The sequence below is a fragment of the Pseudonaja textilis genome, chromosome 1 (genome assembly GCF_049901715.1).
Source record: "Pseudonaja textilis isolate UNSWEBS1 chromosome 1, rPseTex1.2, whole genome shotgun sequence".
Taxonomy (NCBI): Eukaryota; Metazoa; Chordata; class Lepidosauria; order Squamata; family Elapidae; genus Pseudonaja; species Pseudonaja textilis.
Window position 1 is genome coordinate 303,462,232 of NC_141990.1, and position 27,563 is coordinate 303,489,794.

Here is a 27,563-nt window from a genome sequence, read left to right on the forward strand (position 1 = left end):
AAGTTGGGGAACATCTTAGCCAATCTCGCAGGAGGTAGGTGTCAGCGATGAACCATTTTATATAGGTTTTCTTTATACGAGACTGACATGGTTAATTTGTAATTTGTTTGCCAGATGTGTTCCCACTTATCTAATTCAATACTATGACCCACGTTTTTAGCCCAAATTATCATAGATTCTGTGACTGCTTCTTCTTTTAATTTGTAATCCAAAAAATATTTATATGTTTTACTAATTGTTTTCTTTTCCTCTCCTAGCCATATTTTATCTAATTCTTGTGGGATCATATTAAAGCCAAATTGTTCTCTATCTTTTTTATAATTTTGTATTTGTGCAAAGGGCCACCATGCTATCTCCTTTCCTTGAATTTGTATTTGGTTCCTATTTTTAAGTTCTCCAGTATCATATAGTAAATCTTTATACCTAACAATATTTTCATAATCCAATAGATTTGGATATGTGACTGCTTCCAATGTAGATAGCCACAATGGAACCTTTGGGTAGTGGCTTTTTTTAATCTTTTCCCAGATATTAAACAACACATTTCTTACATGGTGCCTTTGGAAATATGAATGTTGTTTAGACTTTCCATCCCACATGAAGGCGTGCCAGCCAATTTGGAGATCAAAATCTTCTAATACTAATAACCTTCTATTTTCTAATTTAACTCAATCCTTAAGCCAGTTTACTATAGCAGCATCATAATATAATTCAAAATCTGGAAGGCCAAATACTCCTTTTTTCTTGGCATCCTGTAATAATTTATATTTCACTCTGGGTTTTTTCCTCTGCCATATAAATTTAGATATACATTTGTTAATTCTACAAAAAAGTTCTTTTCCCACTTGACTGGCACTGTCTGAAACAGGAACAACAGTTTTGGCAAAATATTCATTTTTACTATCAAAATACGTCCCAATAGCAATAACTGCAATTTGGCCCAATTCTCTAAATCTTTAATTATTTGCGTTATTAACTTATCATAGTTATCTTTTTTAATCAACGAACATCTAGCAGTCAACCACATCCCTAGGTATTTTATTTTATTTACCACCTGCATACCTAATTTATTTGCTAGTTCTTCCTTCCGCTCCTTTGTACAGTTTTTTGTTAACACTTTTGTTTTTTTCTTTGTTAATTTTTAACCCTGCCACCTTTCCATATTCTTCTATTTCTCTTAGTAGTATAGGGCTCGTTTCTAAGGGTTCTTCTAATATAAATGCCATATCATCAGTGAATGCCTGGAGTTTATATTCTTCTTTTTTAAATTTTAGTCCTCTAATCTCTTGATTTTGCCTAATTTGTGCTAAGAGAGTCTCTTCTGCCAATATATACAATAGAGGAGCTAGGGGGCAGCCTTGTCTTACTCCCTTATTTATCTTTATGATATCTGTATTTTCCCCATTTATTAATATTTTTGCGGTTTGCATGTTATAAATTGTCTTAATAAATCCTATAAAATTTTCACCAAATTTCATGCCTATTAGTTGTTTAATAAGGAAGTTCCAATTCAGGTTGTCAAAAGCCTTCTGGAAGTCTAAGAATATCAATGCCATTGTCTTGGTTGAGTGTACTTCATAATATTCTAATATATCCATAATGGTTCTTGTATTTGTTTTTATTTGTCTATGGGGAAGGAAGCCATTCTGATCAGTGTGGATAATTCTACTTAATACTCTCTTTAATCTTTCCGCCAATATTGTAGCCATTATTTTGTAAAAGTGATATTGGTCTATAGTTTTGAATTTTTTGTGGGTCTGATTGTTCTTTATAGATAAGAATAATATACACTTCCAACCATGATTTAGGCATGTTAGCGTTCTCCAGGGCTTCATTGTACAAGTCCACCAATATCTCCTCTATTGTTTTAAGGAATTCTATCTGGGCCAGGGGTCTTATTTGCTTTTTGTGTTCCAATTGCCTTCCTAATTTCTTCTATAGATATTTTATTATTCAAATTTTGTTTCTCTTAATCAGTAACTTCGGGCAAATTCTTTTCATTCAAATATTGATCAATAGATTCTTCTGGTACTTCTTCCTGCTTATACAATTTCATAAAAAACTCCTTAGCAATTTCTTTCTTTTCTTGGGTCTGCATACATAATTTCCCTTCCTGATCTTGGAGAGCTACGATCGTTCTCTTGTCTTGTTCTTTTTTAATTTTATGGACTGACCACTTCCCTGGCTTATTTGTGTTTTCAAAATAATTTTGTTTTGCTAATTTAATTTTTGGGGCCAAATCTTCCTGTATATTTAAATTTATTTTATGTTTTACCAGATCAATTTCTTTCTTAATGTTTGAATTGTTTGGGTCCTTTTGTCTACTTATTTCCAAATCTTTCAGTTTCTCCCTCCATATGTTTTGTTGCTGTCTTTTTTCTTTATTCTTTTTAATACTATAAGCAATAGTTAGACCTCTCACATAGGCTTTGGCCTTATTCCAAAGATTCTGTAGAGAGGTGTGTTCTCTTTTGTTTATTTCAAAAAAATACGTTCAATTCTTTCTTTATCATTTCAATATATTCTTTATCTCTTAATATGGTATTGTTAAATGTCCATCTTCCAATTTTTCTCTTTCCTTTCCATTTAATTTGAATGGGATTATGGTCAGCCCATAGATTTGGCAAAATCTCAGTCCTTCCAATATTCTCCATCAACCCAGGGTCCATCCATATCTGATCTATTCTGGACCAAGAGTGGTGGGGGTTCGAAAAAAAAGTATATTGTTTTTTATTTGGATTTAATTCTCTCCACACATCTTTCAAGTTAAGTTCTCTTACCATATTATTAAAAGACGAAGGGAGTATTCTCCTTTCCTTTTTTGTTTTTTTGGAAGTTCCATAATCTTTATCTTTGTCTGGGACTGCATTATTTAAAACTTGAACCTGAAACTTTTCTGCTAAGTGTGACAGATTTAAACATGGAGAAAAAATATCAATATTTAATTTTGCACATCATAACTGCGGCCAGAATAACCTACGCACAAAACTGGAAACTGTCTTTCATTCCTTTAGAGGATGTGGTAATTAAAAAAATACATGAATGTGCTGAGATGGATAGCCTAACCAAATTGTTAAAAAATAAACAAGATAGTGACTATTATGAAATATGGAACATTTGGTATGATTGGTTAAAGAAAAGGTAATATTTGATATTTGGATAACTTACAGAAATTACAGAAGATGTGCATTTAATTATAAATTATATAGAGAAATTAAAACATTAAAAGAACGAAGGAGTTATTGTAACAAGGAAGATCACGTCAATGATAAAGATAAAGCAAAAAAAAATTAACCATTGCTCAATATACGCTGTAAAATGCATATATGTGTGTGTGTGTGTGTGTGTGTGTGTGTGTGTGTGTGTTTTGATTTGTCTGTTTTAAATGTATGTCAAATAAAAAAAAATTCTAGAATAAAAAAAATTAAAAATGAAATAAAATAAAATATTATAACTATGGAAATTAAAAATTTAAAACTATACAAAAAACCAGGACCAAGAGATGTACCAAATGGGGATGAGATCTTCTAATCCCATCAACCAGTGGTGAGCACCTCCCTTGTGGCCCCAAGCCAACTGGCCAAACCAAGTTTTAATACCCTTCAGGAAGGCCAAAAGGGTGAGAACAGTTTTCACTTACAAGGGTAGAGTGTTCCACAGAAATGGGGCCACAGTGCAGATGCTAAACATTCTACCAACCAACCTCAAGGCCATATGAGAACCTACACATATCCCAGAGACATTCATGAGTCTTCAGATTGAAAGTGCATGCATATTGAAAGAACAGTAAAACACAGAAAATGTGAAGTATGAGGCACTGGTGATGTTATCTAGTTGGGCAATGAAAAGTCTGCAAGCAAACAACGAAGCTCAAAGAACATCAAAAATTCCTCAGTTTAATCCTAAATGACATGCTTTATATTTTCTTCTGTTAGAACTAATTCTTTCCTTACTAGGGTTTTAATCATTTTCAGGGAATGAAGTAAACCACATTTTATTCATTGTATGAAAACCACATATGTACAGTGTAAGCCAACAAATCTATTCTGAAAAGAATAAACACCAACAATTAATGAAAACATGTCAAATAAAAAGAAAATCTATGGAACTAATTTAAAAAGTGCAACATTTTTAGATGCTATAAAATGTGAACACTAGTGCCCTGAAAAACCCACAATTAATGTTCACAAACTTTTTCAGGATCATAATTCAGTGATTATTCAAATGAATAATTTATCAATAAATTTATACTTACTATGGTCTCGGTCTTTAGTCAATATACATTCTTTTATAGATTCTGTTATTCCAAGACTGGCTGCAGTAGGAAGAGGTCCAAGCAGTGATTCCAGAGCAGATGGCCTTACAGAAATTTCTTTTTCCTTTGATCGGTCTTTATCAAGCAGTTCATTATAAAAGTCCATGTTCAGATGATTTGCTGCTGCTGCCAGTTCTTCATCTTCTCCATCCTCATCTCCAAATATACTTGAAATAGTATCTTCCATGCAATCTTTAAGGACAGAGGATCAAATGTTATCAGATATGATAAAATTAAAAGTGCTCGATATGCTATTTATGAGTTTCTTAAGATTCCTAAGATTAGTTTTCTACCTTTCAATAGTTTATTATCTGTGCTTGTCAAAGGATCAAAGTCATATCTTCAGAAAGGTCTTCAAAAGGTCTCATTTCTTCCACCAATTAATGTGTCTAATCTCTATGCAGTACATCACCAAACATATATGAATCTTTCCCAATGTGGTCCCCTCCAAATTAGAATATTCTGTCCAACCATGTTTTAATATTATTTCTTATCCCAGTTATACACTAATTGTTTTCTCTTTAAAATGTTTGACTTCCATTTTTATGAAACTTGATATCAAGTATAGTAACATATTCATAATATTTAACAAGATTGAGTAATAGCACATACAATGTCAGTAGGAGTTTCGTTCTGGAAAAGAGTAATCCATGCAGACAGTACATTACCTAATGTAGCTTAGAGTGTTACATTTACTCCCTTGTCTAGGAGTGAGTTCAAATTAGAACCAATTTTCCAATTACACTTGGAAAAAAACATATGGAATAACAACAGTAAAATACTGAAATCTCCTGTGTTTAATGTAGTGGATTTTATTCAAAATCACTGAGAAATGAACCAGGGTTGACATCACTTGAGCAATACTATATACTAAGTTGTTTGTTTGATTGATTTTTATCCCACCTTTATTTTTTTATATAAATAATTCAAGGCAGAGAACATATTCATACTCATTTCTTCAATTTTTCCCACAGCAACAAATAAATCCATGAAGTGGATTGGGCTGAAAGAGAGTATCTGACCCGAAATTACCCAGCTGGCTTTCATGCCTAAGGCAGGACTAGAATGCACAGTCTTCTGATTTCTTGCCTGATGCCTCAATCACTACACTAAACTGGTACCCAGATATGCAGCTTACTGTCTAATAATGTAAATAACATGGACTGGTTCCTTCAAAAAAGTAGCAATTAATTACTTTTCCTTGGTGGGACCTCTAATTTGAAACTGCCATAAGAGTTCGCATTGGCTTCTTGTTATTAAGTCGGGGTCTCAAAATATATCTTTTCACTCAGGCTCTTGCTTTTACATTCTGCAGAAGAATATCCTCTTACCTTAATAGGCTTCTGGATGCTACTAACCACTTAGTCATCACTTAATATTAAACGGGCAGGGGACTTTTTAGGGCCGGCAGCCAAACTTTTTCAATTTAGCTTCCAAGATCCACAAAAAACATTACAGTAACAGGACTAGAAAGCCGGGGGCTAGGGGGCTGGAAAGGTGATACATTTAAACTTATCCTTGCAATAGGAAAGAGTCATTTGTAGAGCTGACACTTTCATCAAAATGGCAATTAGTGCCAGGAGATGCAATACCACTTCTCCTTTGAAGATACAGACAGAGTTCCAGAGTTGAATGAACCCATGATAACTGGTGCGGAGCCTGCTTTGTGAACATGACTGATGTTATTAGGAATTAATTCTTCTACATCTTGTAGGTGAATTATTGCACTTCGATAATGAAATACTATTCCAAGAATTGAAATCTAAACCATGTAGTTGGGGCCATTAAAGAAATAAGATTCAGCAACCAAGTACTCCTGAATTGTGCATAGTTTTAGCTCTCACTGACAGCCTCCTTCATCCTGACTTCCATTATTGCTAAAATAATTTTAAAAAAGGAAGAGCAACAGCCCCACCACTGAGCCAAGATCAGCTCCCGAGACTCAAAAATATGAACTTTAGAAAATAGGGAAAACATAATTTAACATTATCAGAAAAGGATTGTTACTACATATTATATGCAAGTCAGCATAAATTTCAGAAATCTTGAAGGGTATTTAGTATGTACATCAGCAGCATATAATATATATTGGGAAAGTAACTTATTTATAGAATTATTTATTAAGAACAGTCTTAATAAACCAATATATATATTTAGTTGATACAATATATGTAAATATGAAAACAACACTAAAACAGCATTTAAAGACAATTACTAATAACTTCAGAATCCTAAATAACAAGAGACTGGCTTTAAGTCTTTCCTGACATTCAAAGGCACATGGAGTGGCTGGCAATGCTCTCACTATTTTTATGTCGCTGCATGTTATAAGCCATAATAAGGATGAGAAAGTACATAAAGATAGAATAAACCTAAAATACAATAAGTCTAAAACCAGCAACAGAGTTGAGGGAGGTATCTTCAAAGAACAGGTGGGCAGGCAATTTCTGGAACGGTCACTGAATTAGACTTTGGGCTCAGGAGTTTGGATCAACTCAAATCAAATTAAAGGTAGATCTTGAAACATGATAGCAGTTAGGACTGCAACTTCCATTCCTAAGCAATGCAGTCATAAAGTGTGATGTCATGTGACACAACACTTAGCAATGGCAATCCTGTTGCCATCATTAACGAGATTCCACTGTCCATTAGCCAATTTACCCACCCCAATCCAAGACATTTCAGGCTTGGTTCCTTCCAATTCTGAGCCTACCTTCCTTTCAACTCTTCCCAACTGCCTGTTATTCCCACTCTATCTCTACCCTTTTTTCTGTCCTGCACCCTGCCTTGCAGGATGGCAAGCAGATCTAGCCACCCCAGCAGCATAATATGGTATGAGATTGCAGCCACTCTGGAAGCCTCAGTGATCCCAGGACCATGGTGCAAAGCCACAGCCATTCCAGTCCAATCCTAGTCCCAGTTGCTCTCACCACCCTGAACTCTGAGACACCTGCATCCCTATGCCCTCCCTTCCCACCTGACTGTCTTCTTGTTCTGGCTGCAGGTAAGGTGTGCCCATGCTGGCCCTTCATGAGACAGCAACTAACTATATGAGGTCATCTTCCACAGGACTCATGAGGAAACTCCCATGCACAATGAGGTACAAAGCCTCATGTGAAGGGCCAGGTTGGGCATGAGGAGACAGAAAAGGCCACAGGTGATGCAGAGTGTAGGGAGCCAACATAGATGACAGAGGAGATAGTGTCCCTGCAATCATAAATGCAGGCAAAACTGCCAAATGCCCACATTTCAATCAAATGACTGCAGGAGCACTGCAATCACTGTAACTTTGAGAAAAGGCTTTCATTCAGCACTGCCATAATTTCAACCAGTCACTGAACAAATTGTTTTAAGTTGAGGACCTCCTACAATAAAATAATACACAGATATTTTTCCCCAATGTTGTTAAATTGAAGTATTTTGTAATAAATAAAATAATACACTGTTCTCTTAAACGCTATAATTTCATATAAAACTGTTTGCATAGTATAGCTCAAGTGATTTCCCCAAGTAGCTGCTCAGGGACTTGGCATTCAGCCATTTAAAACTCACTACATGCATGCTTCCATCATTTTCAGCTTTCCAAATTCACTTTTTGTATTGGGACAATAACAATCTCTTGATCCAAAATATTTTCACCCAGAAGTCTCCTGAGTAATACTGATAATCTGATCAGTTGAACTATAAAAAATAAAAATCTTGGCATTTGATTTTTATTCACTTATTTTACTTATTTTTAAGCTGTGAAATCAAACACTGTATTGCCACAATTACATATTTAAAGTATTTGTTAATTTGCAAAGCTGAGAGTCTGCCAAAAGGCTCAGGACAAAAATGAAGCTATTTATATATCATATTTGCATAATTCCATAGTTGCATAGTTGCAGTACCCTGCCCTTGCCAACTCACACGCCTTCCCCGTCCCTTCCTCTAGCAGCTGTTGGAATTCCATTTTCAAGATACTTGGGAAGGAAATGGGCGTTCTCAGGTCAGGTAGCCGGTACTAGCATAGATCACATTCAGTCTCCCTTTCCCATTAAATAACCTTCCACCAACTCACCTCTCCAATAGCTGGCAATGATGAAAATTTTAGTCCAATAAAGCTTGAGATTCGAGGTTGCAGGTAGCTGTATTAAAATATTCATCCAGTGGTGGGCTGCTGCCAGTTCAGACCGGCTCGCCTGTACTGGTAGTTATGACCACTGGCTGGGCCAACCCACCCACCCCGGTGCTATCCTTTTCCTTATATCTGGTTTGCTTGCCCTGCCCATGCAAGCCCAGCTGCCTTCCATCCCTCATCCACTCTACTCACCACAGCTGCCGAGTGAAGAAAATCCCCTTGCTTTTGCAGCCACACGCAAAAACAAGGGGGCATGCACCCACATTTTTTGCGAACCAGTTGTTACAGTACATGTAGCCCACCTCGGATTCATCCTTTTTTACATTATCCTACTCTTGCCTTATTTTAAATCAATCTTGTAGAATGCATGCCTCTATTACCAAACTGCCATACAATCATTTTCCTATTTAAGCATATTCTTCATTAATGGATTTCAGATCAACTTACCATCCTTGCTATAATTTGCATAAACTCCCTTTGCTTTGGGCCGGCTATTTTCTAATTCATTCTCTATTTCATCTTGATAGCTTGTTATTTCACCTGCCAGAAACAGAAAAATCACTAGTGGGCAAAGGAAATTGGACATAATTGAAATGAGGGGAAAGAAAATAAACTTTAGTTATAGTCAAAGACCATCTGTCAGTTACATATAAAAAAGGACAATTAAAAAAAGGAAAAAATGGAAAAATGAAACTCTAACATTAGTCTATTTCTTTAGCCTATTTAAAAAGCATGTCTGTCTTTCTTATGTTTACTTATTTAAAAACTTAAAATATATAGAAAGACTTTAAGAATCCTTCTAAGCAACACCTACCAAGATATGTATTATTAAGTCTGTGCAAGAGGCCATACAGAATGAGCAGTACATGTGTAATTGTTTCAATTTCCTACACCAAGTAAAGGTATAAATACTCTTGCACTGAGATGTTATTAGCTTTGTCTTCCATTAACATGGATGGCAGAACAGTTAATCTGACCAAGAAAAGGGCTCTCCAATGAGGCAAATACATAACATTAACTAGATAATTAGTTGGAATGAACAATCTTCCAGATAAACTAACACCATAATAGATGACAATGATATTCAGATTTCCCAACGATTAACATTAAACATGTTGATTCACCATTATTAAAGTGAAATCTGATATTGGGCTAAGAGTTTATAATATCTTGCAATAGATTTATTCTAGGACAATAGAATGCATACCCTACCTTCTAATTCTTCAAGCTTTTTTGACAATTCCTTCTCAAGCTGAACAGGGAAAAGAGAAAAGAGATGTTAGAAATTTTTGTCCTGAGTATATTAGGCTACTATTATTACCTACTGATGTTGCTGGGCCTGTGCCGTTGGGGCTTCAGCCTTTTGAATATTTTCCTCAGCTCCAAATCTATTCCCCGAAGCCTTGAAAGTCCATTGTTGGCAATTATTTTCCTCCTTAAGTTTAATTGCCAGGCAGGTATACTTTCCAGGAGCAAGTCTACAGTTGAGAAGAGTTTGCCATTCATGTTCACTTGCTACATATTTTTATCAGAAAATGCTTTACTGATGTGGCAATTACCTTATGGTAAATGCATTTTGTATTCCTTCTTTGCTCATTTTGCAAAAATCCTTTTGAATGAACTCCAATTCTCTATGATGCCATTATTCCGTGTCAAAATGTATTCAACAATGTTCAACAGGATAAAGTTCAGCTAAGGTCTGACAGAGATTTTTTAAAAACCTATATATCACAAATAAAGACTAGAATTTGAACATCTATACCCAAAGTTCTATAGAAAATATTCTGGAGGGAAATTCAATCCAGCTCCAAGATTTTTTTTTTAATAGCTGTAATAATTGGTATGCAAAATTAATAATTGTTCACAAATATCTATCTCAGAAAACTGACTCAGTGACAGTCTGCATGTCTTGGCAAGCAACATTTTGGAACGACTCCAATGCAATTTGATCATAATTAATAGCAATGCTTATTTTAAACTGGACCAGTTAAAACACAGAATTTTAATGAACGCAGAACTTGGAAGCAAGGGGGAGTTGGAACTAATTATCAAGCAAATACCTTTCCAGCTGTGGCCTTTGCTAATTGGGGTAGAAGAATGAATGCGGCATACATAAGAGAAGAAATCTACATGCAATATAACAAGCTTACATATCATAAGAAAAAATCCAACTCTTGTAAGTCAGAAGACATTTGTCACTACACTATGAGGTGAAGTACGCATTGATTAGAATTTGTGCAGTGCAAATAAACTTCAGTAAATCCACAGTAAACAATTGTGACAGTTTTTCAGACAGGGTGAACATTTTTGCCCAATTCAGATTAATGATTTTTAATTTTATTCAACTGTGGATGATTCTCAGAGATTATTTGGACAAATCCTTGCAATTTTTCAGAAGAGGTGCGTCACTGCCTCCTTTCCTAAAACTGAGAAAATGTAACTAGCCCAAGGTCACCCAGCTTTGTGTATATTTGTGTGTGTGTGTGTGTGTGTGTGCATTCACATTTGAAGCCAAAGTGTAAGAAATTCTTGTACTATTATTTATTAATCAGAGCTCAGAGATACTTCAACTTCAATCATTCATTTCCAGTTCTGATTGCTACTAGAATGATCTGACAGCTGTTTTGCAAGTCTCAAGTGCTTTAAGAGAAATTTTAGCAAAAAATAATAATTAACAGAGGTTATATATTTTTTAATGATCAAAATAAGTGGGAAAGGATTTAAGCAGATTGTGATACTTTTTATTTTTCAGAATGTTTTTGCTGAATTAGATTCTGATGCAGTGAGGCAACTGCAGACTTTATTACATAATTTACATACTGCATATGCTTATACTATATGTATGGGATTTTTGGTCACTTTGGGATTCAGATGTGAAAGAAGTGCAGGATAAAATTACGAAGATAGCATGGCAGAGCTTTTGTAACTCCTATTACAAAAGGAATTAAGAATTAGGGAAATGAACTACTGAAAGATTCACCTGTTGAATTTTTATCTTTCGTTGACCAGCTGTAAATGAAGGAGGATCACATTCCTCTTCCAGGTCAATGGTCATGAACTCATCTATTGTTAGCTGACTTGCAGGTGTATCTTCAAATTCTGTAAGTCTGAAAAGCATACATTAAACGATTAATGGATGACTGTTGCAATATACAAGCCAAAATTTATACACAAAATTTTTCACAATAAAACTATATACAAATATGAGATAAATCCATTTCCATATTGTGGAATCCTTGATGCTTGATGAGGTTGTTTACTTGCAGACATTTCATTTCATTGCTGTATTCCATTCCAGCAGAACTAATGACCATAGGCAAGCAAAATCTTCTTCCATTTGAAGGGTATATCAAAATGCAGGAACAAACTGCACATTTTTTCAAAATGTAAACATTTTGTCATTATTAAGCCTGTTTTACTTAAGAATCATATAACCTAATTTTGCAAGCAAGTTTAACCTATGTTAAACTATCTAAGCCTGAAATGACAGTCTCCAGACTTTAAATCTTTTCTGAGTCTGAAGAACTCTGGTAGTATCTTTTTCAACTAACTTATTTTATTTAAAGACATAAAACTCTACACCTCACCTCACAAGATCCATAGAGTGGCTAGGCTGATATAGGATTTAAATTAGGATGAGGTGGGGAAAAAAGGAACCCTTGCTTATGCCAATGCAAATTACATTCAAGTTAGATTATAAGAACTTTTATCATCTAACAACTATAATATGTTAAAAACTCATTATGTTAATTAACACTTTCTGAGATTGCCTGAAACTGATATATAGGAATCCAGAAATCTCTTATTTAATGCTGCTGTTCCAAAACAATCACTGAGAGTTCTGCCATTGGAAGACCACGGAGGCTGAAATGTTTGTTCTTTCTAGGAGAATTTAACCATTAGCTTATCAATTTGTCTACAATATTTATGTGAACCAATATAAGCATTACTTTAAAAATATGTATCTATCTTGAGGAAAAGATTCATTTTTACAAGACTAATTATTCTGCATAAACAGGGGTATTTCTTATTGTTCTCTTCAATATGTTTCATCTGGAGAATGTATTTTTAAATATTCTTACCTACTAAAGTAAATATTTTCCTGGGGATAATAATTCCCATGTATTTAAAAGCTTCTGGATATAATACCTATTTTTCGGTGCAACCACTGAATCTTTCTACTAACTGGCATAATATAGGTTTTATATTATGAAAATATATAGCCTTCTATTACAGTAGTAATACTTATATAACTCTTCTGTTAACACATACAAGCACATACATTTACACACACACATAATATTAAAAACTAGTGTTTTATTAAGAAATGTTAATTAAAATTGTAATGATAATGTTAATTATTGTGTGTGTCCTTTGCTTTCGTTAAAAGAAGAGAGTAGAGTTAAAATATAGAAATATAGGTTATAAAGACATTAATAAAAATGATTCAAAAGAGGAGAGGATTAGAGAGAAAGAGAAGAGGATTAGATGTCTTGGAATGTAATAAAATTGCCTCCAAGTAGATATGTATTTAACAGAAATTATAGCATGGCAATAAGGCATATGACTTATTAGCAAATAAATTAAAAAAGAAAGCTTCACAGATTAAAATAACTCAGTTAAAGCATATTCAGAGAGAAATGTTAAAATAAATAAATATATAAAGTATATAGTTTTATGCTAACTGTATTCATTGGAGCATATACATTTAAATAAAATAAATGATTTTCTACACTCAATTACAGTCACTCCCAGCTAAGCTCATAGAAAATATTGCAACCACGTTCCAAAGAAATATAGCAAGTAATTAAAATAAAGTGATTTTACTGTAACTGTCTATCAAAATATTTCAAAACTAATTGCCCTCTATTTTCGTTCTTTTGTTTGACTCACTACTACAGGATAATCACATCTCTGATTCATGTTATCAAGTGGTTAGTTATGATACTAAAAACTAACAGAGAGCTGAATCCTATCAACCAACTGTGTACTTTGAATAAAATCAAAAGACTTTTGCAATTTATTTGCTCAAAAGATTAAGCAAATTAACTACTGATTATACAAATTTGGATCAAGATAGATTTACTAAAGGTAAACAAAAAGCAGATTCTATTAAATTGTATTTTTAATGAGAAATGCACCAAAAATGCACTAGTCATTTTAACCTTAAATTTTAAAAGCTTTTGATCAATTATAATGGCCCTATCTCACGGGTGTCAAACTCAAGGCCCAGGGGCCAGATCCAGCCTGCAGGGTGCTTAGATCTCGCCCACTGGGCTGCCCTGGAAATAGCGAAGGACTGGCCCAAGGTGGCTCTGCCAGTGAAAATGGAGCTTAGGAAGGCCACAGGCGTCCTTCCGGAGCTCTGTTTTCGCTGACAGAAGGTTGGGGGACATTGCAAATGAAAACAGAGCTCAGGAGCCTTTTTCATTGGTAGAGTGCTCGGGCCACCACATGAACCCCTGACACGAGTGATGTCAAGCCATGCCTACCTTGGCTCCCCAAGGTCAAACCCAAACCTGATGCGGCCCTCAATGAAATCAAGTTTGACATCCCTGCCCTATCTATTTCATCCAGTATATAAGTATCAAATGAGGAGAAAGTGATCTCATTTAATAGTTACAAAATAAAATATCTAGTTTGGATTTAGATAAATGTTTGTAATTCAAAGTATTTCACAATGAGAGGTATAAGCAGAGCTGCCCAGCTGCACCATAATTGTTCATTTAGATATAAATTAATGTCCCAAATTAATGTCTATGATTAATATAAAGCATTGTAATTATATAATGGGGAATTAAAATGTCCACTAAATTAATTAGATTAAATAAACTGAGTTACATCTTGTAATGTAAAGTTATATCTTGTGATCTCAATATAAAGTTGAGACCAATTTTCGTTTCTGGAACGTATTGCTGATATCAAGATGTCTTTATTACCTAAAGTATCTGCTTTATTTATTTGCTTATTGGCAATTAATCTGTCTTCATCCATAATTGCTTCACAGCTTGAGCCAGCTGAAGAAAAGGCCATTTCCCATATGTTGTATAGTGGCCCCCAACCTTTTGGGCACCAGGGTCCGGTATCATGGAGAGAGTTTTTTTTGTAGACCAAAGGCGGCATCTTTCTGTGTGCTGCCTGCATCTCATCGATATGGCTTCGCTTGTTTGGGCAGCCCGATTTCTGGCATGCCATGGATCAGTGCCAGTCCACGGACCAGGGATTGGAGACCCCTGATATAGACCCTTTGATACAGAAGGGAGGAAATTTCGGGGGGGGGGGGGGAAATCTGTCCTGTAGATCCTGATGCCCAAATAAAGTTGTAATATTAGAAATGCAAGCAGTGTAGGGCTTTAAACATTAAGCCAATATCTTATAGTGCCTTGTGAGCAACTGGTAATCAGGCAGATGTTATCTGATTTCTTTATCTGATATAATTAACTGCACTTCTAGAAGCTTTTTAAGAGTAAGTCAATTTTCATTTATTAGAATTTAAACTGGAAGAAGTACAAGTTAAAGAAACAATGATTGTTTGGGGGGAGGAATTTGGATATGGGATTGATTTAGAGAAATGGCAAAAATTGTGGTCTCAGAATTATAAAATGACAATGTCAACTGCATATAAAGAAAATTTGTATAAGATGTTTTACAGGTGGCATCTACCCCCCGAAGAGAATTGAGAGAGTGTTTAAGAATAAATCAGCTAGAATTGTGTTTGCTAAAAATTGGAAAAATGATAAAATACTTATGCAGGAGGAAGTTATTAAGAAAATTATGGACTGTGCTGAAATGAGTAAATTGACATTTGAAATTAGAGAACAAGAAGATAAACAATTTTATATGATATGGGATTTGTTTTATCGATGGTTGGACAAAAAGACATGGTAATGTAATAGATTTGTTGATTTTGTAATAGGTTTAATAGATAGATATAAAATATAATATAGACATATATAACCATTGGATGAAAGTATAACATAAACTTTAAAATAACATTTGAAATATTTCATATAAAGTGATAGAATAAATAGTTTGGTCATGGATGATTAATAATTGATAAGCATACAAGCATATGTTAGCTTGACAATGTGGAAATTTATATAAGTTGAGAAATGACTACAAAAGGATAGCACAAAAGATTTGTAGCCAACTGACACACTGTATGTATGTATGTGTGCGTGCGTGTGTGTGTGTGTATATGTATGTATATATGTATGTGTGTGTGTGTGTGTATACACACACACACACACATACATACATACATATATATATATATGGGGCATTCAGCTTTGTTCGGGTATTTTCCCACGTCATTGTAGTTGTGCTTTTAAAGTCGTAGCAACGTTTTGGGAGAATCTCATCTGCCATCATCAGGCTTCTGTATTGTGTTCATCTGTGTTCACTTCAACAGCAGAATAATCAGAGAAGCCATAGAGATAGAAAAACGCCCACACAGCATGAATAAACGAGACGACACCTCCCGCCTACCAGCCATTTGGAAACCCGCCCTCATGAACAGACGAGTACCTAACATGAAGAATGACACCAGACCCACACCCATGAGAGCCACACAAGATGGCACCACCACACTTCCACGTAGAAAACAGACTCACACCCACACAGAAGATGAGACACGACCACGGACCAGAAGCCGCACTGCAGCTGCATCACTACTCACTTCAAACCCCTCTGAGCCATACATGAAGCAAACCGACACCCACTATGAAGATGCGGCACGACCACGAACTCGAAGCCAAACAGCAAGATCACAGCTCACCAACTCAAATACACCAGCAACTAAGACTAACCTGAGCACAACCAAGCCCCCACCTGAACAGAACACGCCTCCAGCCAATCAGAACACGGCCAACCCCCCAACCAATCAGAACACAGCCAAACCCCCTACCAATGAGAACACACCCACACCCAATCAGAACACAGCCAAGCCCCCACCCATTCAAGTCACACCCCCACTAGCAGTTAAAAGGAAGAAGCAGGTGCAATCTCACATCACTCTGAGAAGCACAGAGCCAAAGACAAAGCCTGAAGATGATGAATGAGACTTCATCGAAACGTTGCCTAGATACTGCCAATCTTACGCGGGAGAAAACCCAAATAACCAAAGATAGACAGATAGATAGATAGATAGATAGATAGATAGATAGATAGATAGATAGATAAAGATGGAAGATGGTTTTAATGTTTTGTTTGTATATGTTTGTCTTAAAAAATAAAAACTTTTTCAAAAAAAAAAGAAGAGTGAGTCCATTTTAATTTAGAGGGTGCAGCAAACGTATCTGGTTATATGACAGAAAGTTCACTGATACAATGTTAGATACAGCCTACACAAATATAATCAGCATTGATACAATTCTGTAGATCAGTAATCTTATTATTATCTCATCTATCTCTGCTTAGGGTGTAGTTTTATGGAAGAACAACATGTCTTTATAGGACATGAAAGAATATATGTTCTGCATCTACCAAAATTTTTTATTAAAAAGGCAGAAGTCCTCACCATGCAAACTCATGATTTGCACTGAAGATCATAATAAATATTCACTGCTACATGCCATGAGGAAGAAATTCTTGGAAACCCAGTTCTTCCTTTCTTAATGACTTTGTGACTGTAAAAAGCAAGACGATGTAGACTATTTCTTAAAAGGAATGAGCATAAAAATGAAAATACTGAGTATTGCCTCAAATATTTATATCTATGTAACAAACTGTTTGCTAAAGGGGAAAAAATTCCTGAAGGAAACTGTGAAAATAGCACTTACTCTATAGAAAGAGTCTGTTGCTCATGTCTTACTGGAGGAAAATTAAGAGGGAAGCTACAGTAATCTGGATCATTCTCCATTGCACTGGCAAAAAGTGCACAATTCAACCAATGATACACTTTAAAATCATTTTACATATTTCAAGACGCTACTTAATTTAACAAAATAATTTTGATCTGCATCCAATGAAATTCATAGCCAGATACCAAATAAATCCATGTTATTTCCATTCATAAGCAACATTCTTTTCTTTTTGGTAGCATCCCAAATTCCAAAGCCAGCCATCTGCTTGACAGCTGATTTAAGATCTATCTTAACTGACATATATCTACTAACCACCAATATTGTATGATTTGTTTTACTCCCAGAGATATATAATATAACCTTATCTTGTTTGCTCTGTTTAATACAAAGCTCATGATAAATTTCAAAACTAGGCACACTACACAATAGGAAACTGAACAGCACTCTTTTCCACCCTTGAAAGTATCTTTGTTATTTTGTACAGTGCTTGCTAGGATCTGTAATTTACATGAACTCATTTACCTCTTCACAGGCCTAAAGCTGAAGCAATTGTCATTTTATATAAATGCATTATGCATTCTCCAGTGACTACAATACAGGCTAAGAATGTGTACAGCTTATAAAGTAATACTAGAGATTGAAAATGCCTTCAGTTCTTGGCTACAAGCTCATGCAAAAGCACATTCAATGTACCCACCCTTACATACTATGCTGAGAAAATATTCGTGGCTTGTGCTGAGAGGATTGGAAGGTAGAAATAACCACACTGTTACGTCCTAAGCAATATTTCAGAAACATAGTAACACTAATAGAATACAGGCATGAAGTAGCACATCTATATTCCAAACCAGAATGTTCTTGAGTGTCATCTTCCTCTCCTTATCTGGAATAGAGAGTTCAGGCTGTCCTGCTGCTCCAAGCTCCCAAACTATAGACAGGTCCTGTCCCATGTAGTAAAAGTTAAGGAACTCTATATGAACTCTACTCATCCAGCCTGAGTCACTGGTTTCCCCTAAGCAGGACACAAGATAGAAATGTCCTTATCAAGCTGAGAGTTTGGTTGAATAGGAACAGTACAGGTAGTCCTTGACTTATGACCTTTTGTTTAACCATGGTCTATAATTACAATGACTTTGGGAAGGATAATTCATGGTGTGTAAAGCACTTCTGGCCAATGCAAAACACTGTACCACCACTCCTGTGGTCATGGGATTGTAATCTGATTGCCTGGCAAATTGGTCCCACTTATGACTGGTTGCCAAGCACTCCGTAATGGTATGATCACCATCGGCAATCTTTTCTACTGGCTTCCCCAGCAAGGCAAAGTCAACTAAGCAGCTTGCAAAATGGAAGATTGCAAGCTGCTGCTGCCTATTGAAAGGATTCCTTCTCGTCTCTGGGAGTTGGCTGAAAGAGCTGCCTACCAAGGGGAGCTAAACTCCTTCGGCGAGTTGCAGAAAATTAACTCAGATCCTAAAGACTCGATCCTTTATTCCACTAGAGGACTTATGTCCTACATATTGGAGGAGGGGAGCTGAACTCCTTCAACAGGCAACTCTTTCAGCTATCCCCCAGAGACAAGAGGGACCTGAAATCTGATCAGAGAGCAGAGAGCAGCATGGTTAAGTTAAGGAACATGGGCTGCTTCAGACAGGGGGAGGAGGCCCTGGGAGGCCTGGTGCAGGCAGCACCCAAGGGTCTCTTTGCTCAGGGACTGAAAATCCTGCTTGGATTTCAGTGGAGGAGATTTTCAGCCTCTGAGTAGAGAGGCTACACAATGAGGAAATGAGCACAAGGGAGGATGGGAGAAACCCAGGGAAGTCCAGCACTAGCCACACGTGAGTGTCTCAGGGCCTTAAAATCTTACATGGATTTCAGCAGAGAAGATTTTCAGCTCCTGAGCCTCCTAGTGCCTCTCTCCTTAGCCAACCCACATTCTTTAGCTGGGATTATGTCAATTTAACAATCTACTAGATTATTTAACAATTGCAACCAGGAATGCCAGGATTGCAGTCATTGAGTGAAGCACTCACATGGGCATCTTATTTAACAGCCACTTTGTGCAACACCTGGTCAAAAGTCGAGGACCGCTACGTGTCTACAGCTTATGATTTCTAGTTCCTGGTTCTTATCTCACAACTGCCTTTATCACAACTCTGCCATTGGTCAAAAGTGGATTCCCATATCTCTCATTTTCTTTATATACTGTAAACTTTCTTGACTCCATGTCACACTAAATTTCTGAGAGATTTAGAGACACTATTTAAAATATGAATCCCCTTTTTGTGACTCTTGAAGCCTCTTCTGGTAAAGAATACTTAAAAGTGACAACACTTTCCTGACACACTGAAAGACACATGAAAATTAAAATGCAAGCCCTAAAATAGGCCTATCACAATTTAAAAACTGCAGGAAGTTTCTAGAACATTTCTCAGAAACTAATACACCCACATGTGTGATGGAAGACCATGTGCCCACAGACTTCTCCAATGGTTGCCCACACTTGATTTAACTATACTATTTAAAGGCAACTATATGCTGAATGGAAATCAAAGATCATATTAAAACAAATTAAATGCCCCTCCTCTTATCAGCACTTGTACTGTTTGGGGTTAAAAACAAGATGGTTTTTTTGTGTGTGATCCATGAATACCAACTCCTGAGCTCTGTAATAAATAGGAATCACTATCTTTTCCCTTATTGAGATTGAACTCTTAAAGTGCTTGCAAAAGGCACTTATTTTTACTAAACTGAATCTCAGAGGAGCGAACAGTTTGATTCACACGTAAGAGATCTGTCAATATTTAGCTACTTTTGATTCTCATTGTGGGAGGTGTAAATTTATTCCTATCATTGCTGTGTTGATTCATCTGACCATGTTGGATAATGGCAAATATGAGTCTAATACCCAGCAGTCTTTCTTATCAACCATCTTCTCACATCTTCTTATCAAACCATATGTTTTCTATTTTGCCTTAGGAATCACCTTTTCACAATCTAGTCCAGAGTATAAGGGCAACTTGTTCTTGTTCTCCTTTCCTTCCAAACAAAAGGAACTATGTTATTTAACAAAGAAGCATTACAGTATAGATAACATATCCTCAAAGATCTTCAATACCCAACAGAGGTTCAGATTGCCCACAAAAAATTGGAACGCTTACAAATTGCCCACAAGCTCACGCAATGCCAGGTCAGCGGGCACATTTTTCTTTGTTTGAACTTCAATCTCTCTTATATTCTAGCTTGCAGAACAATTAGGCTGAAGATTTATCACAGAAGCTGCTAGAGTAGTGGTTCCCAAAGTGGGCAGGACCGCCACTTGGGGTGCAGTGGGATGACTTAGAGGGGTGCTAAGAGGCAAGGGGGCCAGCAGGGGGTCACTAAGAGGCAGCAGGGGGGCGTTCAGGGCACTGACCCTGCAGGTTCACCCATTGACTTAGCACCACTCCAGAGCCAGCACCTCCAATGCGGAAATGGTGGCATGTTACGTGCTGCAGCAGCCGTGTTCGATGCACCGGCCCCCTGCCGCCTCTTAGTGCCCCTCTGCCAGCCCCCTTGGGGATGGTAAAAGGCAGCAGGGGGGTGTTAGAGGTGCCAGCCCTGCAGGTCACCCACTGACTGTGGTTAATAATGCTCCAGAGCTGGCGCCTCCAATACGGAAGCGGTGGCACATTATATGCCACCGCGTTTGACGCGCTGTCTCACTGCCACCTCATAGCATCCCCAAGGGGGGCAGCAGAGAGGTGCTAAGAGGCGGCAGAGAGGCATTCAAGGCGCCGACCGGCCCTGCAGGTTCACCCATTGAGGCACTGGCTCCAGAGTCGATGTTTCCCAACATGCCTGCGGGGGTGGCACCTCGAATGCAGTGGTGTGGCATGGCTTTCCTCTACTTTTCCAATGCTGTACCACTGCCTGCCCTGGGCTTCCTCAACCCTGCCCTGTACTGGCTCCACGAAGCAGGGAACAGCACCGTCCTCAATGACATGAATGCCCTGGGAGGGAGGGCACTTGTGAGGCTGATCCCTGGCAGGAAGGGCAGCCTGTGAACTTGCTGTCAGGCACGGCAACTACAAAGAGGGGAGGGCTTGGTTGAGCGGGATCCTGGATATTGGGCAGGTGGTCAAAGCCTTCCTACCTATCTACCAATCTATCTATCCATCCATCCATCTAAAAAGTCTGTCTTTCTGTCTACCTACTTACCTACCTACTTATCCATCCATCCATCCATCTACCTACCTACCTATCCATCCATCAATCCATCTATCAATCCACCTACCTTCGTACCTACCTATCCATCCATACATCAATCCATCTATCTTCCTACCTACCTACCAGTATATCTATCTATCTATCTATCTATCTATCTATCTATCTATCTATCTATCTATCTATCTATCTATTTATCCATACATACATCCAAAAGGTCTGCCTGCCTGCCTGCCTACCTACCTACTAATATATCTACCTACCTACCTACCTACCTACCTACCTATCTGTCTCTCTGTCTCTGTCTCTATCCATCCATCCATCCATCCATCCATCCATGTTTGAGGCGCCAGCTCCACAGGCACATCAGGAAAGTAGAGCAAAGCCAGTCCGGGAGGAAGAGGGAGAGAGGGAAGGAGGGAGAGGGAGAGAGAGAGAGGTCTGATGTATCAGATTGAAATGAGGCCGAGTTTAGACTGAGGCCCTTTTCCACATTGAAACATCTTTGCCAGCACATTGAAACATCTTTGGCTTCTTTTAAAGGTTTTGTGGACAAAACATGGTCAAAACTATCAGGAAGCTCTCACATTTTGTTGACGCTTTAAGCAGGATCCATTGGATCAGATCTCCACCTGAAAGATTACTTTTCCCCAATGTATTACAGTGCCAATTCTGAAGAAGGCAAAACCAAAATGTACTGGTAAATTACGAGCACACACACACACACACACACACACACACACACACACACACACTCCCTAACCCTACTGGAGCAGGTGATTGGACTAGAACAGATATCTCATTATCTTTCTCTTCCCTCCCTCCCTCCTTCTTTATTTCTTTTTCTTTCTGTCCCTTCCTTCCATCCCCCCCTTTCTTTGTCACCTTTTCTTTCTTTCTTTCTTTCTTTCTTTCTTTCTTTCTTTCTTTCTTTCTTTCTTTCTTTCTTTCTTTCTTTCTTTCTTTCTTTCTTTTTTTCTTTCCCTTTTCTCTTTCTTTACTTCCTTCTCTCTTTCTCTTTCTCTTTCATAGTGGGTTCAATGGGGTGGACCTGCAGGGCCGGCACCTAGAACGTGGCAGTGCCGGCATGTTTGAAAAGTAGAGCAAAGCCAGAGGTCGGTAATTTTTGCTGCAAAGAATAACAAAAGCTTCTGGGCTGTTCACAAGAAGGGACACACATGTCAACGCAATTCAGTAACATAAAATAAAGAAATACAAATAAAACAAGAATTGGCAATGCTTCTCTAATTAGATTCTATTCACTACTAGAATCTAATCAGAGATGCTTTGCTGATTCTAGTCCAATGACCTGCTCCAGCAGGGTTGGAAGGGAGTATATGTGTATGTGTGTGCATGGCTGTCAAAACTCCAAAAATAGGTCAAGTAGCTTTGGGGAGGCCAGTCATAAATTAGAACACTTGCTAAACAACCAGCCATTAAGTGAGGACCACTTGTATTTGGTTTGCCAGTCACCTGGCCATGCCCACCTAGTCACATGTCCACCAAACCACACCTACCCGGTCATGTGACCACCAAGCCATGCCCACCCAGTCACATGACCAGCAAGCCACACCCTCAAATTAGGCCACACCCACAGAAATTTGAATCCCACCCCTGGGTGGGGGGACACCGAGGATGAGTCTGTAGCACTAAGGGGGCAGTGGACTGAAAAAGTTTGGGAACCACTGTGCTAGAATATTTCTTACCCCCTTCATTATGCACCCCAAAATGTTCTTTTTCTCTGACACCCATGAGTGACAAAAGAAATTATTTTTCTAATTCAACAATCCTACATAGTATAGCAAGATCCATGTATGTGGGCTCGCAGAGATAACCTTCAGGAACACCTTTGTCCAGCTTTCCTTAAGGGAACAGTTATTGTGATTCTGGCAGGGCAGCCAGCCATCTAGACACTTCAAAATATTTAAAATGACCATGACTTGCCCAGTTGTGACCATGCCCAGTTGTGACTTTGACCATCTGAATTGTTATGTCCCCTTTCCTCCACATGTCCAAAGAAATGGACAGTCTAACTGACTTATCAAATGTTATAAAACTGTTGGAGATAGGTAATCTCTTTTCTCAAAAAGCTTATTTTATTTCCAGTTATTGTGTTGCTGCAATCTCTGCAAGAAAAAAATTGGTCACAGAATTATAGCTGTCAATTTGTGCCAATTTTTAGAGATAGAACAATCTTTGGAAAATGATATTTACACACACATTGGCTCTCCACTCATATAAACCAGGGAGTGACCCTAACTGTTTGAGAACATTTATTTTCTTAACAGGGATATTTTTATCCACTGTTAATATATTATAATGTGTCAGTACTTTTTTAAAAATTGTAAATAGTGATGTCTATTGCTGGTCTAAGACCATAATAAAATTATATTCTAATTCTATTTCCAGTTATCGCCTGCATTCTGCCTCAACTGATCATTCAGCAAGTTTTCCAGAACCCATCATTTCTGATCAGCCCCCCCCCCCCAATTCATAGCATCTTTTTGGAAACTCTAGAAAACTCAAGCTACTCTTGCCCACCATCAATAATCAAGCAGAAAATCTGAGATTATAAATGCTGCCATAGAGCAAAACCTTCAATGCCATGTAAAGTACCAGTCAGACAACTGACCTCACTTTTTACTTGTAGCTGATTTTGCTAATCACAACTCAGTTCATGCCTGCACTAAGATTTTACCAGTTCAAGATGCTCAGAGTTATCATCTACTTTTATTTGCTGAACATTTCTTTGCTTTCATTCATTCCAGGATCTTCAAGCCACCTAGGATCAACTGGATTGCACCAGGTTTGCTACAAGCATCTCTGTCAAAAGAACCAAACCAAACAAACAAAAAACACCCACCCCACTATTGCTAAAAATCACATCTGGCTTTCTTTCTCCCCTCTACAGAATCATTTAAAAAGTTGAATGACAAGCTTATTAATCCATTCCTGTAACTGGGTAGATCAATTCTGCAGCTTCCAGTCACAACTGAAACTACATGCATTTTTCCCTCATTCCCTAGAAAGGGTTTGCTCGCTACTTGTAAGAGGCAATCATTCTTTGGAAAAAAAAATCGAGGGTGCTAACTATTGTGGGTTGCCTGAATGGCCAGGCTTTTCGGGTTTTGGCATTTGCCAGCAATTGTGACTCCAAGGGCTACGTAAGATTGTGGGGGGGATGCAGAAAGAGTGATTTGTACAAAGTAATGAAGGTGACTACTCCAATCCAAGATGGGAGGGAGAGTTCTAGAATGAGAGGAGCTCATATTGACAAATAGTAGAGATAAAAATACCACTCCTTCCTTCTACCCAACCTCAGTGGAAGGAGGGAGAGATCTCAAACTAGACAAATCTCTCCAGCTGAAGAGGAAATGGGAATTTTCCTTTCTATTATCCAGTCAGGATTGCTCTGAGAGAGAGATTTTAACAGCTCCATCAAAGAAATGGAAATGGAAGAAGGGAAAAAATACCTTCTAGCCATCAAAAATCAAATTGACAGAAAGAAAGAAGTGCTGACACCTCCAGATTTAGAGAAACAAAAAGAAACAGAGATGAAAATGGTGTGAGGAATGAAGCTATTAACACAAGAACTAAGAGTTCCTTAGCTACTGAGAATTATGTTCTGTTCTGTTGTATGTTATGTTATATGTTGTGTTGTGTTATATTATGTTAAACATCATATTAAGAGCAACTGCATTCTCTTTGCTGATGATGTAAAGCTATTCAATACCACAGACAATACTGCTACCCTTCAAAAAGACCTTGACTATGTATCAGAATGGTCAAACAAATGGCAACTTCAAATCTCAACAAATAAATGCTCTGTCTTACATATTGGCAAAAAAAATCAGAAAATAAAATACAGGCTGAATAGTCAAGACCTTGTTGACAATCCAAACTCTGTCAAAGTTCTTGGAGTATTCATCTCTAATGACCTAAGTGCTACAGCCCACTGTAACTACATAGCCAAAAAGGCATTAAGAGTGGTTAACCTAATCTTACATAGCTTTTTCTCTGGTAATATTACACTAATAACTAGAGCATACAAAACATTTGCTAGACCAATACTCGACTACAGCTCATCAGTCTGGAATACACATTACATATCTAATATTAAGACAGTTGAGAAAGTTCAGAAATATTTCACAAGAAGAGTTCTCCACTCCTCTACTCATTACAGAATACCTTATGCCACCAGACTCGAAATTCTAGACCTAGAAAACCTAGAACTATGCCGCCTTCGGTCCGATCTAAGTACAGTATATAGTATATAAAATCATACATTGCAATGTCCTACCTGTCAATGAATACTTCAGCTTCAACCATAACAACACAAGAAAAAACAGTAGATACAAACTCAAGGTTAATCACACCAAACTTGATTGTAGGAAATACAACTTCAGCAACAGAGTGGTCAATGTCTGGAATACTCTACCTGACTGTGGTTTTTTTCCCCAAACCCCAAAAACTTTAACTTAGACTGTCTACTATTGACCTCACCCCCTTTCCTAAGAGGTCTGTAGGGGTGTGTGCATAAGCGCACCAATGTGCCTACCCTCCCTGTCCTATTGTTTCTTTTATATTTTTTTAAAATTTTTCTTATATGTATCCATGTATTTATAACTATGTTTTTACTTATACCTATTATCTTGTAAGCAATTGACAAATAAAAATAAATTAAAAAATAGAAAAATGTTGATTCAGAAAAATGGAAGGATTGGAATTAGCATCTAGGAACACAACTTGTATGTGTGCATATGCACATAAACCTCGATGCTAGTCAAAGTAGGAAAATAGGGATATCTGTGTGATTTCATGCTTGTCTGAAAGTAAGAAACTAAACTATTTGTATCAGCTTTCTGCTGAGTGAAATTTCTTGTATGCCTGTGGAAAGCCCAGTACATAGGAAGCTGCTGTATATGGAGTAAGATCACTGATCCAACTAAAAGAGTATTGGTTCAAACAGGAGTCCTTCCTTAGACAGAGATGCCAATTACTGAATCTGGAGATTCTGAATTTAAAGTATATGATCAAGAGTTCCTCTCTGGTAGTCTATCCTGAGAAAAACAAATGAGAAGTCTATGCAGAATTTTTCCCAGATAAAATCTCAGGTAACTTGTCAGAGGCCTTCAGTTCCATAAACCGATTCTTGTAGAATTTAAGAGACTTACATGAAGCAAGTATTTATTAATTCAACCAACTTCTACTTAATGACATTTTAAGAGTCTAAATGTTTCAAGAAAAAAATATTGAGCTCAGGGAAGCTTAGTGAAAAAGGTTTGTTTTGAATGTGCCCTTGATAAATGCAATATAATGTGAGGTTATTTGAGAAACATCAATCATGTTTTACAAATCTGTAATAAATACAGCTATAATTATAGATCCTGGAAAATAATTCAGCTGTCACGTTTACCTTGTCAAAGTAAATAACACTGTCAATTTAGTTGATGTGCATGACCTGAGTAAACATTTCAAAGCATAAATGTTGTATTCACGCTCCTTCATTTTAAACAACTGCTCAACTGAATGTGCTTCTTTTACAATTCAGTACATTTGCTATCACTCAAATAAAATGAAAACTGTATACCAATAATCCTTCTGAATCAATTGGAAACTGCAAAATAACTTACTAGCTATAAGCTTTATTATTGCCTTAAATCAGCAGGTTTTAAGCTTAAATAAATTATAATGGTGGTTTTCAAAGAGAATTTTTACTATGCCTTAACTTGCTCTGAGGCTTATAAATTCATAGAGGATAAGTCCACAAATCAATAGGTTGATCAGCTAAAAACCATTCAATTAGAATGACAAGCCTTTCAGTCTATCATGGCTGTAAGTCATGATAAGTCCAGAAGCAGCATGCTTCTCTAGTTAAGAATAATATAAAGAAGTGGGAGATAGATATTTTCTTGATTCTGAGTTTTCAAAAGATATCTGGCCAGCTACTGGGAGAAGTACGATACAGAATTAGCTGGATCTAGATCTCCTAAAACTCCAAAGCCTCTCCAGAATAGTTCAGTTTTTAATAACACTTACAAAAAACTAGCTGCGTAAGGGCTGATCATATTTCCAGAAGAGGCTGTTCTGTAATGCAGATGTACCAATTGAAAAGTAT

At 37.1% G+C, this 27,563-nt stretch overlaps 1 protein-coding gene across 2 annotated transcripts in view; it reads right to left on the minus strand.

Moving 5' to 3' along the window:
• BRF1 (BRF1 general transcription factor IIIB subunit) overlaps positions 1-27,563 on the minus strand; it is a 224,071-nt gene that overhangs the window by 88,181 nt on the left and 108,327 nt on the right. For both annotated transcript variants that reach the window (XM_026698603.2, XM_026698602.2), the window contains exons 8-11: positions 11,416-11,542; positions 9,648-9,687; positions 8,883-8,975; positions 4,256-4,507 (exon numbers count right to left, since the gene is read on the minus strand). In XM_026698603.2, coding sequence (XP_026554388.1) covers positions 4,256-4,507; positions 8,883-8,975; positions 9,648-9,687; positions 11,416-11,542 — 512 coding nt within the window. The remainder of the gene's footprint in view (positions 1-4,255; positions 4,508-8,882; positions 8,976-9,647; positions 9,688-11,415; positions 11,543-27,563) is intronic.